This window comes from Amblyraja radiata, chromosome 6 (assembly GCF_010909765.2).
Source record: "Amblyraja radiata isolate CabotCenter1 chromosome 6, sAmbRad1.1.pri, whole genome shotgun sequence".
In the NCBI taxonomy this organism is placed as follows: domain Eukaryota; kingdom Metazoa; phylum Chordata; class Chondrichthyes; order Rajiformes; family Rajidae; genus Amblyraja; species Amblyraja radiata.
Genome location: NC_045961.1, coordinates 91384466 through 91402421, shown reverse-complemented (window position 1 = coordinate 91402421; position 17956 = coordinate 91384466). Strand labels below are relative to the sequence as shown.

General features: G+C 45.4%; 1 protein-coding gene across 2 annotated transcripts; it reads left to right on the top strand.

Moving 5' to 3' along the window:
- Positions 1–342: 342 nt before the first annotated feature.
- On the top strand, positions 343–2712 carry lipt1 (lipoyltransferase 1). Of its 2 annotated transcripts, none has more exons than XM_033023210.1 (2): positions 343–654; positions 790–2712. In XM_033023210.1, exon 2 carries the CDS (start codon positions 797–799, stop codon positions 1922–1924), a length of 1128 nt encoding a protein of 375 aa, XP_032879101.1. In that variant the 5' UTR covers positions 343–654; positions 790–796; the 3' UTR covers positions 1925–2712. The 2 variants fall into 2 exon arrangements, with proteins under 2 accessions (XP_032879101.1, XP_032879100.1); XM_033023209.1 differs by having other exon boundaries at positions 776–2712.
- Positions 2713–17956: the final 15244 nt, after the last annotated feature.

The following is a 17956-nucleotide window of genomic DNA, read 5'->3' as shown; positions in this document are numbered from 1 at the left end:
CTAGCTTTTTTACCTCTCTCTGTTTGCAGCCTCCTTCGCTGGCAGAACATTAATCTTGCTTTTAACATTAGCAAGACCAATGAGCTGCTTGTTGACTTCGCGAAGCGAAAGCCAAGGATCCATGCACTTGTTTTCATCGGCAGGAAGGCAATGGGGAGAGTTACCTCAGCTTCAGGTTCCCGGGCGTACACATCTCTGAAGATCTGTCCTGGGCCCAGGCCTTTTCCTTTCTCAATATTTGGAGCTGGACCTGACCTGATCTATGCAGGATTTTTTTTGTTTTTATTTTCAGATTTCCAGTATTCTGTTTATGTTTCAATAACTTTTTTTTTAAATCTTCTTTTCCTTTTACTCTTTGCTTCTTCCCCTTGCCCCATCCCAGTGTGTCTTCTCCCCCTTGACCGTGGGATTTGCCCGTGTTTCCGCTGCAGCAATGGAGATGGAAACATCCCAGAATCCACTTGCATTGTGAAAGGCGTCTATTAAACCCGCAGGGTGGACTGTATGTAGATGGTTCCGCGTGTAGTTGGCGGTATGACTGGGCGTGATGTGTACTCGATCCTTCCTCTTCCTGCAGCGTTGCAGTGACGGGCTGTGCAAGAGGTCAGAGGGAAGGAGTGTTCTGCTAAAGTGCAGAGACGCTTGAAAGATCAGGTGAGTGAATGCATGATCCCACCACATTTCAGTCTGCAAAATCAACCCGCATCGTGTATCACATTAATCTGGAAGAGACCCAAGGAGCTGCAGATGCTGGAATCTTTATTTGTTACGCTAGTTGGTGTTTTGCAGCGACCTGATGCCCTATTTGCACGCTGGACTCCGAGCAGTGTGGAGAGGGCTCTCCCCTGCTCGCCACACCACCCTGGCCGCTTTGCGTGACCTTCGGGGCAGTGCCCTTGTTCTGAGGTCCCTGTCGACCGATATCTACGAGAACCTGGGGCTTGAGGACTGGCTGCACGAGTACGTGGAGCCCCGGGACCGCCAGGTGCTCCTGCTCTGGAGGAATTGCCCAGCCGTAGTCATCGGCCGCCACCAGAACCCCTGGCAAGAGTGCAACTTGAAACTCATGAGGGACAAGGGCGTCCAGCTAAGCCGCAGGAGGAGCGGGGGAGGCACTGTCTACCACGACCTGGGCAACATCAACGTGACCTTCTTCACCTCCAAGAAGAGCTACGACAGGCGTGGCAACCTGGAACTGATCATCTCAGCCCTGAACAGTATCCGACCTCAGCTGGACATCATGGCCACAGATAGGCTGGATCTGCTCCTCAACCGGACCTTCAAGATCTCTGGCTCAGCCTCCAAGATCGGAAGGACTACTGCTTACCACCACTGCACATTGCTTTGTAATTCAGACAGCTCTCTATTGTCATCTGTGCTCTGCACTCCCTATCAGGGTCTGAAGAGCAACGCTACCCCCAGCACACCTGCCAGTGTAAAAAACTTGTGGGAAGAAGACCCCACTCTAACTTGTGATATCTTGATGGATGCCATTGCAGCAGAGTATTCAAGGCGTCATGATCTCCAAGGACAAATCTTGCTTGTAGATCCCAAAGACGTTTCAGTGCTACCAGGAGTTGACAGATTTACACAAGAGCTCAAAAGCTGGGACTGGATATATGGAAAAACACCCAAGTTTAGTGTCAGTCGTACTTTCTCTGTGGACTATAACTTAACCAGGGCAGAAATTAAATTGAATATGAACATCAATCGTGGCACAATTGAAGGCTGTAACATTGAAGTCTTATCTGACTGGCTACCATCTGAAATGTGTGACCAACTGGCCACAGACCTCATCGGCAGCAGGTTTAGTCCCATTGAAACAATGGTTTTGGCAAATGCTTACTTAAGAGTTTGCCCCCAGGATAGAATACTCCATAATAAATGGAATGTACTTTGTGAGCAAGTTATGGCAATCATGTAATGTTTAGTCCAGAGAAGACTGTCTCTGTACACCTGGATAAACTTGAATTTAACACTGCTAAATCTGCAAGCTGTTAGCTTGAATAAGCGAGTTCGGTATTCCGACTGAGCATGCCAGGTCATAGGTCACTCGAGATAAACATTCTCGCAGCTGAGCTGCTGCGTGTATACAGACCTGCGTATCATCCGTAGTCAGGATCGAACAGGGTCTCCGGTGCTGCAAGCGCAGTTGAATTGCTATTGAAGTTAGCGACACTATTTCTACCTTCACTGGTCCATGCAGAAATCTCAACAGTGACAATCTAATGAATCACGGTCCGGTCCCCCTCAGCCTGGGTGTATGGGCTCCATTCTCACTCGGTCTGCCCTCCCGGGTTTTACAGGGTTATTATACAGGGGCAAACCACACATCCCTCTCCTGCATAACCCCAGGCGGCAGATTTGTGAGCTGAGTCTCACTACCGTCCCCTCCCGAGTGTCCCATCCCTGTCTAGGGTCAGCCGGAGATGTCCGGAGTGACCCTGGACTGCCGAACACCGGCCCGGAGCAGTGGCGGCCAGCATGGAGAAGAAGCGCTAACCCCAGCTCAACTCTACTCCAATTCCTGAGGAACCTGTTCCCCGACGGGCTGGGGACTGTCAGCTGCACCTCTCGCCTTATCCGGTGGCTATGGGTTAACCCCCTCGGTGCCGGCGAAAGCCGAGCACCAGTCATCAACGGGGATACACACAAAATGATGCAGTAACTCAACGGATCAGGCAACATCTCTGGAGAAGGGTCTCGACCCGAAACGTCTCCTATTCCTTTTCTCCAAAGATGCTGTCTGTCCCGCTGAGTTACTCCAGCATGTTGTGTTTACCTTCGGTGTAAACCAGCATTGGTAGTTCCTTCCTACACGGTAATTAATGGGGTATAGATTACCCTATCAGATATCGATTAAACTAGAGAGAGAGAGAGACCGAATGTCCTTCAATGCTGCCGGGAGAGGTTCTGTGGGATTCCAAAGGGTAGATTTGTGAAGTGAGATAGAAATAAGATTGAATTAATGTTCATAAAAGAGCGCCGCCTATCCACGGGTAAAGGCGAGGCGGCAGGAGAGAGATGGGGAGAGAGGAACTCGCTGTCACGGCTTCACGACAGGTCCCGGACACCCCGTCTCCACAAGAACTCCCCGACACTAGGACACTAGACTATAAGACCTTTACTCAAAGATGCGTTTTACGAAAATCTCTTCTCTTTTACAAACCATTTTTTTAAATGAGTAAAGCCTACAAGTAAGAGTACATAATATGAAAATAGTTGTATTTTCTCAATGAATATGGAACTATGAAATATCTGCATGGATGACAAGTTTGATTGATGCCTGTTCTTATGAATATTTGAATTGACAAACACCATTCACACAGATATATTTAAAACACTAGCAATGCACCATCATGTTAGGAAATCTTCCACTTTCCTGAATAAATGCGGCTCAAACACTCAAGGAAGTTCACCATCCAGGACAAAATTGCTTCATGATCGGCATCCTATCCACCACCGTAACTATTCATTTTCCACAATGCCGGAGTACAGCAGTAATATCTACATGCCTACCAAGTTTCCTTTGGTAGCATCTTGTAAACCTGTGACCCCCACACCTTAAAACAAGGGCAGTGGGTGCATAGTGACACCACAGCCTCCATGTCCTTAACCAAATTGCACACTATCCTGATTTGAAAATACTGTGTATTACTATCCCTCCATTGTCAATAGTTAAAGGTTGGAACTCCCTATCTATTAGCACTTCAGTGTCACTACAGTGGTTCAAGAACATGGTCACCACCCCCTTCACAACGGCAGCTGAGAATTAGCAGTACATTTTGGTGTTGGAGTTGCTGCAGTAAGTTCCATGCATTAATATAAAGTTAACTTTTGAAATTTGTATTTGAAATCCATAAAGAGCCTAGAAAATGGGATGAAGGGTTGCGTTAGTGTGAATAGAGTGTTTAATTTAAAATTAAAATTGGAAACTATTGGAATGATGCTGTGTTGGTGTCTGTTTTCCAGCATTGTCAATATATTGCAGATTTCCATTATTTGGGTATGTGACCTCCATCCATATTGCAATAGTTGTGCAATAGTTTGCAATGAAAGTATTTTAGATGTAGACGTAAGAAACCACAGATACTGGTTTAGACAGAAGTCTGAGATAAGGAGAGAAGGGACATGAAATGTGAAACCAGATGAAGGGATAAAGTTGGAAGAAGCAGGGGTGGGAAGAGGGGGTTAGGATTGTGGGATAGATGAATGCATCCAGGGAAGAGAGGGGGGGGGGGGGGGGGGGGGTTGTTGGTTAATTACCTAAACTTGGAGAATTCAATGTTGATAGCATTGGGTTGTTAGCTACCCACGTGGAATATGAGATGTTATTCCCGCAGTTTGTGTGCGGCCTCAATCTGGCAATGGAGAAGGCCCAGGACAGAAAGATCAGTATGGGAATGGGAAGGGGAGTTAAAATGGTTAGCAACCAGGAGATCCAGCTGGCCTTGGTAAAGCAAGCGCAAGCGCAGGCGTTCAGCAAAACCAAAACAAAAAGCAGTATATATACTTCTTTTGTAAATTCTTAACATGACTTCTTGATTCTGGTACCCTGCTGCCAAGTTGAAACAAATGTCTTGTTGTCGTCTGTATTTTACTAATGACTAAAGTGATATCATGCTGACAAAATGTACATTTATTCAGCAACTTATAACTGCTCACAGAAGTGCACCAATTAATTTGAAATTCACTGGGTCTGCAGAATGTACCATTGTTGGTGTGTTACAGCAACTCCACCAGTCTTCTTTGGGAGAGCCTTCCAAAATGATTAGCCCCATATTCTGAAACATAGTCAGAAGGTACTTGGAAGCATATCTGGTTGCAAGTTACACACTGCCTTAAAATAGTGTGAACACCTTTAATCCCAGAGTTCAGCTGTTTAAGATGTTCTGCTTTAAAGCCAGTTAGTCTGTTATTGACAACGCCACTCCTACCACTTAAATTAATTTTAACTGCAAAAAGAGGCATTTCATCCAAGTTGGAGGTGGCAAAAAATTGGAATGACACTGGATAAATCTGAGATATGGTAAGAGCAGATTATATTCAGTCGTACATCTGTTTTATTTCCAGCATCTCTGTACATTAATTTTAATATCTCATCCTTGTGTTGAAAACCTTTTAAAGTCTTGCCCTTCCATATCTAGTTAAGGTACTCCAGCCCTGATCCCGTCCAAAAGTATATTAGAGAGTCCATAATTCCATATAACTGAATTTGTTTATGTGATGGATGGTGTTCATTAATTGTCTTCCCTTATTGGAATGATTGCCTAAAAGAAGGATAATAGGTAGAGATGTTCCGAAGTACCTTCTGCTCATCTTGTAAATGATAGGGGTAATATCTTGGGGAGATTTTGTTGAGGAAGTGTTGTTGAGTTGCTGAAAGACATTTTGAAAATTGTACATACTTCAGACAGGGTATTAACGGGTAAAAATTATAATAATGTAGATGAAATTTGGATGCAATAACAGTGGGTTATAAGTGGGTTGAATGGTGTTAATCTGTTTTTCATTCCAGAATCTGCATCCAGAGTGACTCAATTTTAAAACGTTAAACCTTGTGTTGAAATCCCAAGGCTTTGCCCTCCTTGCTTCTATATTCTACTCCAGCCATAGATTTCTCCAACACTTTTTTTGAACATCCTCCACTTCCCTATCCCCACTTTAGTGACCAGGCTTCCACTTACCAAGGTCTTGAATTTTCATTCCCAAACGACTAGGTCTTTCACCACAAAGGTGAGATTGGTCTCTCCTCCAAATGCTCCTTAAAATTCATTCCCTTGGTTAAGCATTGGCACTCCCTCTCATTCCCTTCCCTTTGTCTCAATATCAGTTTTGATAATGCGCCTTTGAGTCCTTTTAAGGAGGTACATAACGCAAGAAAAATGATTGATCATCTTTCATCAGAACAAATCAGACTGCAGATGCTAGAATCTGGAGTTGCTGGAGGAACTCAGTAGGTCAGGTAGCATCTGTGGAGGGAAATGGACAATTGACGTTTTGGGTCGAGATAAAATACAGCACAGGATCAGGCTCTTCGGCCCTCAATGCCTGTGCTGAACATGAAGCCAAAACCAACTCTAATCTGCCTGCACATAATCCCTATCCCTCCATTCCCTGCATATCCATGTGCCTATCCAAAGGCCATTATTGTTTATACCTCCACCACTATCCCAGGCAGCCTATTCAAGGCAAAGAAAAACCTTGCCCCACACATCTATCTATCTATATATTAAAAGTCTCATCTTGTCTGCGCGTGTGTGTGCATGTATGTTTTGTATCTTCAAAACGCAAAGCACTGGCGCTTAAAATTTTACATATTCTAACTCACATTTTCCCCTCCATGCTGTACTCGGGTTCACTTAAGATTTCATCCAATATTTCACGTTATTTGTGATAACATTTTTTTAAAGCCAAAAACTGCTTCTCACAGAGAGCTTTTTACCAGCAGCTTCTGTTGATGATGTCACAATGCCATCTCACAGATGTCCGATCACAATGGATTTCATTTACGAATGACATCACAATGGAACGTTGCCAACGGTAATCTCAGCTTCTCACGGAGATCCTTTTTCCAGCAGCTTCCAGTGATGATGTCACAATGCCACTCATTGCACAAATCACAATGGGCCCTCAAGCTGCCGAGTGCCACAATAACATCATAATGGGACGCAGCTTCTCACAGAGAGCCTTTTTCCAGGAGCTTCCAGTGATGATGCTATATTTCATGTTATTGATGATTAAAGGTTTAAAAATGCCAACTTCAACAAGATTTTTGCTCTTAAAATCCTTCATGCCAGCTTCCAACACTTCGATACAAAGTTGCAAGACAGAAACACTCTAAACATTTCACCTCAATATATCACAGTAAGTGCTTTAACAGGACGGAGAGGGCGAATTGATATTGCAATTGGAACTGCAATTGGGGAACAGGTTGCTTTGGGGGACCAGGCCTCCCGTGTGACAGGGACCCAAAAAGATACTTCATCTGGAAATAAAAGATCACTGACTGAAAATGATAGCACCGTTTTCCTCTCCACAGGTACATTCTGGCCTACTGAGTATTTCCAACATTTTCTATTTTCAGATTTCTGCAGTATTTTACTTTTGAATTTTTTTTAAAATATTTGCATCCAGTTTACCAGCAGGTGGCAGCAAGTTGCAGTATAGATACTTGGGCAACTGTATGTTTGCAAGTAACATCTTGTTTTGAGCTCTTACGCTTGCAATGTTACTTTCCTTGTGCAAGCCAATCACCTTAACGTGTGAAAGAGGGCACAGTTAATGACACTATCTCATCCTCCCACCCAGGTTAATTGCATGCAATTGAGCAGCGTGAATTAGCCAATGTTACATTTATATTGCAATAGCTTCTGGCATCTAGTCATTGTGGGTGTGACACTAGAACTATGATACATCCCTTGAGTGAATGTTACAAAATTTGGCTACGTGAATACCTGAAGCTCCACACCAAGGAGTTAAACTTTCAATTTGAGACAACTAAAATGTTGTTGACACTCAGTAATCACATTAGGAGTTAGGATTACAGAGCTTTGACAATTTTGCACAGATGTGTGAAAACTGAATAAAATTCATTTTATATAGAACTGAGTTGCACTTCAGTCAAAGATTAGAGGGCATAGCTTTAAGTCGAAAAGGGCAATTTTTAAAGAAGACTAGACCAAGTGCAGACCCGTTGGGTCTGTTTCCCCAACGGCGTTTGCGGGGATGGGGGGTGAGAAGAGGGGAGGGAGGGGAGAGGAGGTGGAGGAAACGGGATAGATTTGGGAGGGAAAGGAGAGCAGGGTAGGGGGTGAGAGATGTGGGGGAGGGGGGGATGGGGAGGAGGGAGGGATGGGGAGAGAGGGGGAAGAGTGGGGAGGGAAAGTTGAGTGGAAGGGGAGAGAAGTGGAAGAGTGGGGAGGGAGGCGGAGAGGGGTAGCGGGAGTGATGGAAGAGGGATAGGGGGAAGGGAGTGGGGGGAGAGAGGGAAGGGGGTGGGGTAGAGAGGGAAGGGGGATGGGAGAGGGGGAGGAGAGTGGGAGAGAAGTGGAAGAGTGGGGAGGGAGGGAGGGGTAGAGGGGTAGCGGGAGTGGTAGAAGAGGGACGGGGGAGTGGTTGGAAAAGGGACAGAGGGGAAGGGGTGGGGGAGAAAGGGGAAGGGAGCGGAAGAGAGGGGTGGGGGAGGGAGAGGCGTCGGGTAAGGGGATAGAAGTGGAAGAGTGGGGAGGGAGGGGTAGGGGGAGTGGTGAAAGAGGGACAGAGGGGTAGGAGTAAGGGGGTGGTGGTAGAGAGGGAAGGGGGGTGGGGGAGAGAGTGATGAGAGGGAGAGGGGTGATGAGAGGGAAACATAGAAATTAAGTGCAGGAGTAGGCCATTCGGCCCTTCTAGCCTGCACCACCATTCAATATGATCATGGCTGATCATCCAACTCAGTATCCTGTACCTGCCTTCTCTCCATACCCCCTGATCCCTTTAGCCACATGGGCCACATCTAACTCCCTCTTAAATATAGCCAATGAACTGACCTCAACTACCTTCTGTGGCAGAGAATTCCAGAGATTCACCACTCTGTGTGAAAAATGTTTTTCTCATCTCTGTCCTAAAGGATTCCCCCCTTATCCTTAAAGTGTGACCCCTTGTTCTGGTCTTCCCCAACATCCGGAACAATCTTCCTGCATCTAGCCTGTCCAACCCCTTAAGAATTTTATACGTTTCTATAAGATACCCCCTCAATCTTCTAAAATCTAGCGAGTACAAGGCGAGTCTATCCAGTCTTTCTTCATATGAAAATCCTGACATTCCAGGAATCAGTCTGGTGAACCCTCTCTGTACTCCCTCTATGGCAACAATGTATTTGAGCATTGGGCATTGTGACATCACACGATGGAACGTTCACCAGGGGCTGGGGCTCCTGCAAAGGCATATGTAAATGAATCCATTCCGATTGGACATCTGTGAGCATCGGGCATTGTGACATCACACGATGGAACGTTCATCGGGCTGGGGCTGGTGCTGCTTCTATGGGTGCAAAGCCAGTTTATTTTTGAAATATTGGGGGGGGGGGGGAAGGATTTGATTAAAAACGTGTACTTAAACACGACGAAATGTAATGAGGAGCGGATACTTAGAAAGAAAAGTGAAATCTCCACCGAAATGGAAAAGATGTCGGCGATTCTGCGTCTGGTTTCGGAGTTGCAGGGAATCAAAGGAAGAAATGCGGTCGGAAGCCATACATGTAAATGGATCCATTCCGATTGGACATCTGCGAGCATTTGGCATTGCGATTGGACATCTGCGAGCATTGGGCATTGTGACATCACACGATGGGAACGAATCGAAAGGCAGGCAGGCAGCCGGACGGACGGCAGGCGACAGGCACACAGTTTTAAAGATAGATAGATATGCGGGGTAAGTTTTTTATGCAGAGGATGGCGGGTGCCTGGAATGCGCTACCAGGGTGGTGGTGGAGGTAGATACGATAGTGGCATTTAAGAGGTTTTTAGGGAATGGAGGGATATGGATAATGTGCTGGCAGATGAGATTAGTTTAGCTTGGCATCATGTTCAGCAGAGACATTGTAGGCCAAAGGGCCTGTTCCTGTGCTGTACTTTTCTTTGTTCTTGTATCATCAAACCTAGGCAGGGTGAGACCACCTCCTCTAGAGAATCTTAAGAATTTTTTATACAAACGAGTTGGGCCCTGGAGTTGCTTTAATATCAGGGTCGTGAATGAGAAATTAGCAGTACTAAAGCTGCATTGTAGATTCTGGCATTCGCTGAATTCAGGATTCATGCAGCTCATCACTGAGAGTGAGAGATTGTGATGACACAAATATTTGTGGTACTAGTTGACAGATTGGGTGAAGGGGTGTTAATTGCTGGAGGGGATATTAATGGAAGGAAATGAATGAGTACAAAGGAGCAAAAAAAGGTGTAGGGAGGAACTGCAGATACTGGTTTAAACTGAAGATAAACCCAAAAGGCTGGAGTAACTCAGCGGGACAGGCAGCATCTCTGGAAAGAAGGAATGGGTGGCCTTTCGGATTGAGATTCATCTTCAGACTTGTTATGGAAAAGGGAAACGAGAGATATAGACGAAGATGTAGAGAGATAAAGAACAATAAATGAAAGATATGTAAAAAGGTAACAATAAAAAGAGGTGCTGGAATCGTAAGATACAAAACATTGCAATTGATGGAAATCTTAAATAAAATGTGGATGTTGACATTTTTCAGCAAGTCAAAAAGCATGTGAAAGATTTCTTCAGAATGGTCAGTATCGACGCAGTATGAAGTAGCTGAATATCTGAAATTATTGAATTCAGTTTAGTTTATTATTGTCACAAAGTTTTTTTTTCACTGTCCAGATTTGGGGACAGTTTCTTCCCAGCTGTTATCAGGCAACTGAACCATCCTATCGCCAACTAGAGAGCGGTTGTGGCCTCCAACTACCTCATTGGACTATCTTTAATTGGAATTTACTTTAATCGGACTTTACCTTGCATTAATTTGGATTCCCTTTATCCTCCATCTGTACACCGTGGGTGGCTTGATTGTAATCCTGCACAGTCTTTTTCCTGACTGGATAGCACGCAACAAAAAAGATTTTCACTGTGCACGTGACAATAAGAAACTAAATTAAACTAAACTGGATGTCCAGAGTCATCTTTGATACAGAGAGGAGGTTCTGTGCAAAATGGTCATCTAATCTACATTTGGTTTCTCGAGAGGGCAATCGAAGGTATAAGGTGAGAGAGGAAAGATTTTAAGTCATACATCATGGACACAGTCTCCTTGTCACCTTTGCATACAGAGAGGAGGTGTGCAAAATGTCATCTAATCTACATTTGGTTTCTCTAGTGGGTGAACGAAGGTTTACAGTAGTGAGAGAAGAAAGGTTTGGAGTCATACATCATTGACACAGTCCCTTTAGACCAACTCCTCCGTGCTGATCAAGATGTTCTACCTGAGCTAGTTCCATTTGCCTGTGTTTGCCCCTTATCCATATACAAAACACTGCAATTGATGGAAAACATATGTATATAATGAAGATGTTAAAAGTACAGAGTAAGTCAGGCAGCATGTGAAAGATTGATAACCTGGCACCAGGACTGGCGTTGACAATCAGAAGGCTGGTTATTTTTTAATTCAGTATTGAATCCTATCCATGTATCTGTCCAAACAATGTTTAAAAGTTGCAATTGTACCAGCCTCAACTACTTCCACTGGCAGCTCTTTTCATATACCCACCACCCCCTGTACCTAAAGAGTGCCCCTCGGGTTCATATCAAATCTTTTCCCTCTCACCTTAAGCCTATGCTCTCTAGTTTTTGATTCCCCTACCCAGAAAAAAAGTACTCTGGACATTCACCCTATCCCCCTCATGAGTTTTTTCAGCTCTCTAACAACAGCCATCAGCTCCACTGATTTTCTGGTAACTGATTGTCCGGCACCTCCTTTAATCTGGACAAAAGTAGGAGACTTGAAATCCCCTCCGGAAGCCCCCCCCCCCCCCCGAAAATGTGGCGCCTATGCCGGGTGAGGCAGCCGTTTTCAACTTCATTGGTACTTTCGTGCCCGGACTTCCGATCGGCTGGTCGAATTTGCCCCCTGCGGCAGGGACTCTGGAACTCATCCGTTCCCATAGCTAACTTCCAAGGCTGGTATCTCGGCCCCCCAGCAGCTTAGGCAGACTGTTCCAACATTGTTTGACTCCTCTCAGGGGCCCAGACCTCTGTGGTCCGACACAATGGATAATCCGGCAAGCCTCTGGAACTAAGGGCGCAGGAAAATCGTTGGTGGACCTGTTCTAGTATTCCTAGATCCCTCTGCCCTATAGCACTCCTCAGGGTCCTACAGTTCGCTGTGAAAGTCCGACCGTTATTTGACTTCCCAAATTGCAAAACGTAACACTTACCTGAATTACACTCCATTTGCCATTCCTCCACTTGCCCAGCTCAAGAATCAAGAGTGTTTTATTGTCATATGTACCAAACTGCAACAACAAAATTCATATATCTAGATCCCACTATAATTCTTCATATCCATTTTAATTCATCATTCTGAGTGTAAGTGACAATAAAGTAGATGGTATTGTAAACTTACTAATCGTGCCTTGTACATTTTCATAAAAATTGTTGATGTAGATGACAAGCAGCGATAAGCACAGATCCGACCCCTGAGGCACACCGCTAGTCACTGGTGATTTAATAGGAATCTGAGGAGCAGATTTTTCACATTGAGGTTGGTACATATTTGGAATGAACTGCCAGAAATAATGGTTGAGCCATGTACAATAACAAGATTTAAAACACTTTTGGACAGTTGTATGGATAGGACCGGTTTAGCGGGATATGATTGAACACAGGCAAATGGGTCTTGCTTAAATAAGCATCTTGGTTTGCAAAATCCAACAAATAACCTGCTGCCTCACCCAGAACGACAGTCTGGGTCCTTAGATGGTGGAGATGGAAGTTGTAAAGGGGGAGATCAAGATTCAAGTGTTTTTATTGTCATTTGTCCCAAACAAAACAATGAACATTTTAGTTGCAACAGCACATCAGAATATGTAAACATACTACTCTGTAAATACACATAAATCTACTAAGGACACCAATATGGGAAAGAGAGTTAGTGCTGACAGAACAATGACCCAGATTCAACAATTCCAGATGAGCAACTTTTCAACTTTGTTATTAGAACTGGCCAAATCTGATGAGACAAAATGTTTTAATGTTAACTCAGTCTTTCTCCCCCACTGATTATACCTGACCTGCTGAGTAACTCATCTCCAGTCATCTTTTTTATTTCATATTTCTTTTTTCTTAATTTCAAAATAGACTTTATTCAAGTAATAAATATATACAATACATGAACCGTGCAAAAAATTCATCTGACATTTTTGGAGGCTATACAAATTATTCAGTACAGTCTGTACATTGCTCAAATTTCACAAATTTATCCCCCACCCTTGCCACTCATGTGGCCCACTGGCGTGGGATCCCTTCCCTTATTTTGAGGGGCATCTCCACCACATCCTGCCCCTGATGTCCAGCAGCAGAAGAAACCTAGACTGTGGTCCTCCACCACCGAGCCTTGGCGTTGGCTATACTGAGCTTCAGTGCGTCCCAAAGCACGTACTCATGCAGTCTGCAGCGGGCCAATCGGTAACAGTCCCTGACGGACATCTCAATAGACAATAGACAATAGGTGCAGGAGTAGGCCATTCGGTCCTTTGAGCCAGCACTGCCATTTAATGTGATCATGGCTGATCATCCCCAATCAGTACCCCGTTCCTGCCTTCTCCCCATATCCCCTGACTCTGTTATTTTTAAGAGCCCCATCTAGCTCTCTCTTGAAAGCATCCAGAGAACCTGCCTACACCGCCCTGTGAGGCAGAGAATTCCATAGACTCACAACTCTCTGTGAGAAAAAGTGTTTCCTCGTCTGCATTCTAAATGGTTACTCCTTATTCTTAAACTGTGGCCCATGATTCTGGACTCCCCCCAACATTAGGAACATGTTTCCTGCCTCTAGCGTGTCCAAACCCTTAACAATCTTATATGTTTCAATGAGATTCCCTCTCGTCCTTCTAAACTCCGGAGTGTACAAGCCCAGTCGCTCCATTCTCTCAGCATATGACAGTCCCGCCATCCCGGGAATTAACCTTATAAACCTACGCTGCACCTATCTCGCTCCGCTGGGTGGTCAACAACGCTCGGGCAGACCAAAGAGCGTCTTTCACCAAGTTGATGACCTTCCAGCAGCACTCGATGTCAGTCTCTGAATGCGTCCCTGGGAACAGTCCGTAAATCACAGAGTCCTCTATGACGGAGCTGTTCGGAATAAACCGTGACAGGGACCCTTGCAGACCTCTCCAGACTCTCTTTGCGAATCCGCACTCTGCAAAGAGGTGGGCAACTGTCTCCTCTCCATAGCAGCCGTCCCGAGGGCAGCGTGCGCTGGTAGTGAGGTTCCGACGGTGCAGGAAGGATCTGACTGGGAGGGCTCCCCTCACCGCCAGTCAAGCCAGGTCTTGGTGCTTGTTGGTGAGTTCTGGCGATGAGGCATTTTGCCAGACAAGCTGGGCAGTCTGCTCTGGGAACCACGCCACAGGATCCATGGAGTCCTTTCCCTGCAGTGCCTGCAGGACGTTCCGTGCTGACCACTGCCCGATGGACTTGTGGTCAAAGGTGTTGGTCCGGAAAGCCTTTCCATGAACGTCAGATGGTGCGGCAATGTACAGCTGACTGGCACATTGCGTGGCATCTGCGCCAGGCCCATCCTTCGCAACACCGGGGACAGGTAGAACCTCAGCAGGTAGTGACACTTGGTGCCCACGTGCCTTGGCTCTATGCTCCACCTGATGCAGCCACACAAGATGGTGGCCATCAGGGTGAGGGTGACGTTGGACACGCTTTTACCCCCGTTGTCTGCTGACTTGTACATTGTGGCCCGTCGCACCAGGTCCATCCTCGACCCCCAGATAAACTGGAAGACGGCCCGGGTGATTACTGTGGCGTAGGAGGGAGGGACAGGCCACACTCGTGCCAAGGACAGCAGCCCCGAGAGCACCTCACACCTGATGACCACATTTGTCCCCGTTATTGAGAGGGAGCGTTGTGTAATTTTGTTTACAATTCTCTGTTGTGCTGCAGCAAGCAAGAATTTCATTGTCCTATCTGGGACACCTGACAATAAACTCTCTTGACTTGACTTGACTTGACTTCCACAGCTCCAGTTTCTTCCCCACCTTGGCTATCCGCTCCAGCCAATTCTTGTCACATGCCTAAGCCCCCCCCCCCCCCCCCCGAACCAGATCCCCAGCACCTTCAGGAAGTCAGGCTTGATGGTGAAGGGGATGGAAGATTGGTCGGGCCAGTTGTCAAAGAGCATGGCCTCGCTCTTCCTGCGGTTCACCCTGGCTCCCGTGGCCGACTCAAACTGGTCGCAGATGCTGATCAATCTGTGGACCGACCCTGGATCCGAGCAGAAGACGGCGACATCGTCTATGTACAGAGAAGTTTTGACTTGAGTGCCCCCACTACCCTGCAATGTCACTCTTATAGAAACATAGAAAATAGGTGCAGGAGTAGGCCATTCGGCCCTTCGAGCCTGCACCGCCATTCAATATGATCATGGCTGATCATCCAACTCAGTATCCTGTACCTGCCTTCTCTCCACAAGGGCCACATCTAACTCCCTCTTAAATATACCCAATGAACTGGCCTCAACTACCTTCTGTGGCAGAGAGTTCCAGAGACTCACCACTCTCTGTGTGAGAAATGTTTTTCTCATCTCGGTCCTAAAGGATTTCCCCTTTATCCTTAAACTGTGACCCCTTGTTCTGGTCTTCCCCAACATCGGGAACAATCTTCCTGCATCTAGCCTGTCCAACCCCTTAAGAATTTTATAAGTTTCTATAAGATCCCCCCTCAATCTTCTAAATTCTAGCGAGTACAAGCCGAGTCTATCCAGTCTTTCTTCATATGAAAGTCCCGACATCCCAGGAATCAGTCTGGTGAACCTTCTCTGTACTCCCACTAAGGCAAGAATGTCTTACCTCAGATTTGGAGACCAAAACTGTACACAATACTCCAGGTGTGGTCTCACCAATACCCTGTGCAACTGCAGTAGAACCTCCCTGCTCCTATACTCATATACTTATGCTCGCATCCTTCCTGATGGACTCGGCAAAAGGTTCAATACAACAGACGAACAAGACCGGGGATAAAAGGGCAACCCTGCCTGACGCCAGACCTGACGGGGAAGACTGCACTACAGATATCGGTTTAGAGCAGTTGTTTTGCATCTCAAAGTTGAGGCATTAAATTATTCTCACCCCACTGTTGTCATTCATCTCATTCTGTTCACATCTCATCCAGACAGAGGGACTGCATTTAAAAACATTCACACCTTCGGCCGACACTAGCATCACTGTGACATTCAGTCTCCTTGTGTCTCTATCCTATCAGAAACAATACAACTGAGTTACTCCAGCCTTTTGAATCTGTCTCCAGCATCTGCAGTTCCTCGCTACACAAGTTAAATATATGATTTATAGGAGTCCGAAGAAGGGTCTCGACCCGAAACGTCACCCATTCCTTCTCCCCAGAGATGCTGCCTGTCCCGCTGTGTTACTCCAGCATTTTGTGTCCACCTTAAAAATATGATTGTTTTCTATCCTTTCCTGATTGCGATGAAGGATCTTCAACCACAAATGTTAATTCTGTTTCTCTCTCCACAGTTGCTGCCTGACCCGCTGGGTACTCCTGCTACATTCTGCTGAACTATCACTTTGCAGATGAACTGGTTTTGGACGAAGTGGTGCACCTGTTGGAGTAGTTTTATTGCACAACCTTTTATTTGAGCAGAAAAGTAGTAAATGTTTGCTGAATGATTTACCTAATACCGCCCAGAGATGTTACACAATTCCTGTACATCAGGTTTGTTTTGAAATGACTTCAACTGAAGTGCATTATGGGAGAAATTAAAATGCCTGCCTCAGAAGGCTGTTCCGTGCAACCTTATGTATCGAAGGTAAGGTTTGGAATTCCTGCATTGTCCTCGCCCCGTGTAAGATTTCCTTGCAATTTTCGCCAACCCTTCAATTAGATTTAGTAGCTGGCTGATTGTGTTCCAAAAAGATAGCTATGCAAGAACGTACACATTGGAATAACTGCATGATAGAAAAAAATGTTTAAACAGGTGTGTAAAATTTAGCGTTCTGGGTGTGACCTTGTTTTTGTTGCTCCCTTTAAAGCTGTTAAATACAGAATATTCTGCGATTTTGGTAGGTAAATAATAGGCGTAGTTGAAAAGCTTTCCTAATGCACGTGTTAGTGGGCAGAGATAATATTGAAGCATTTTGTAGTGTTTTTACTATAATTCCTTTAAAGGTACCTTGCTGCATATAGTATTTTAGAGGATTCATTTTTTCTAGATTAATTGGACTTTTCAAAATTCGTTAAACACCAAGCAATTTGTGAAGTGAACTATATAATCCTTTGCCGATATAATTTTTTGCACAGTAATTTCTTGCATCCATGTTATAATCTTCACCAGCATGACACGGTACATGGTACACGGTATTGGGGGTTCAGTATTGATGTGGATAGAGAACTGACTGGCAAACAGGAAGCAAAGAGTAGGAGTAAACGGGTCTTTTTCAGAATGGCAGGTAATGACTAGTGGGGTACCGCACGGCTCAGTGCTGGTACCCCAGCTATTTACAATATATATTAACGATTTGGACGAGGGAATTGAATGCAACATCTCCAGTGTTAGCTGTGAGGAGGATGCTAGGAGGCTGCAAGGTGACTTGGATAGGCTGGGTGAGTGGGCACATGCATGGCAGATGCAGTATAATGTGGATAAATGTGAGGTTATCCACTTTGGTGGCAAAAACAGGAAAGTAGACTATTATCTAAATGGTGGCCGATTAGGAAAAGGGGAGGTGCAACGAGACCTGGGTGTCATGGTACACCAGTCATTGAAAGTAGGCATGCAGGTGCAGCAGGCAGTGAAGAAAGCGAATGGTATGTTGGCATTCATAGCAAACGGATTTGAGTATAGGAGCAGGGAGATTCTACTGCAGTTGTACAGGGTCTTGGTGAGACCACACCTGGAGTATTGCGCACAGTTTTGGTCTCCAAATCTGAGGAAAGACATTCTTGCCATAGAGGGAGCACAGAGAAGGTTCACCAGACTGATTCCTGGGATATCAGGACTTTCATATGAAGAAAGACTGTATAGACTTGGCTTGTACTCGCTAGAATTTAGAAGATTGAGGGGGGATCTTATAGAAACTTACAAAATTCTTAAGGGGTTGGACAGGCTAGATGCAGGAAGATTGTTCCCGATGTTGGGGAAGTCCAGGACAAGGGGTCACAGTTTAAGGATAAAGGGGAAATCCTTTAGGACCGAGATGAGAAAAACATTTTTCACACAGAGAGT

Bases quoted from the DNA above. Each gene is read 5' to 3' on its own strand.
- lipt1 (XM_033023210.1), top strand. From the start codon at position 797: ATGCCCTATTTGCACGCTGGACTCCGAGCAGTGTGGAGAGGGCTCTCC.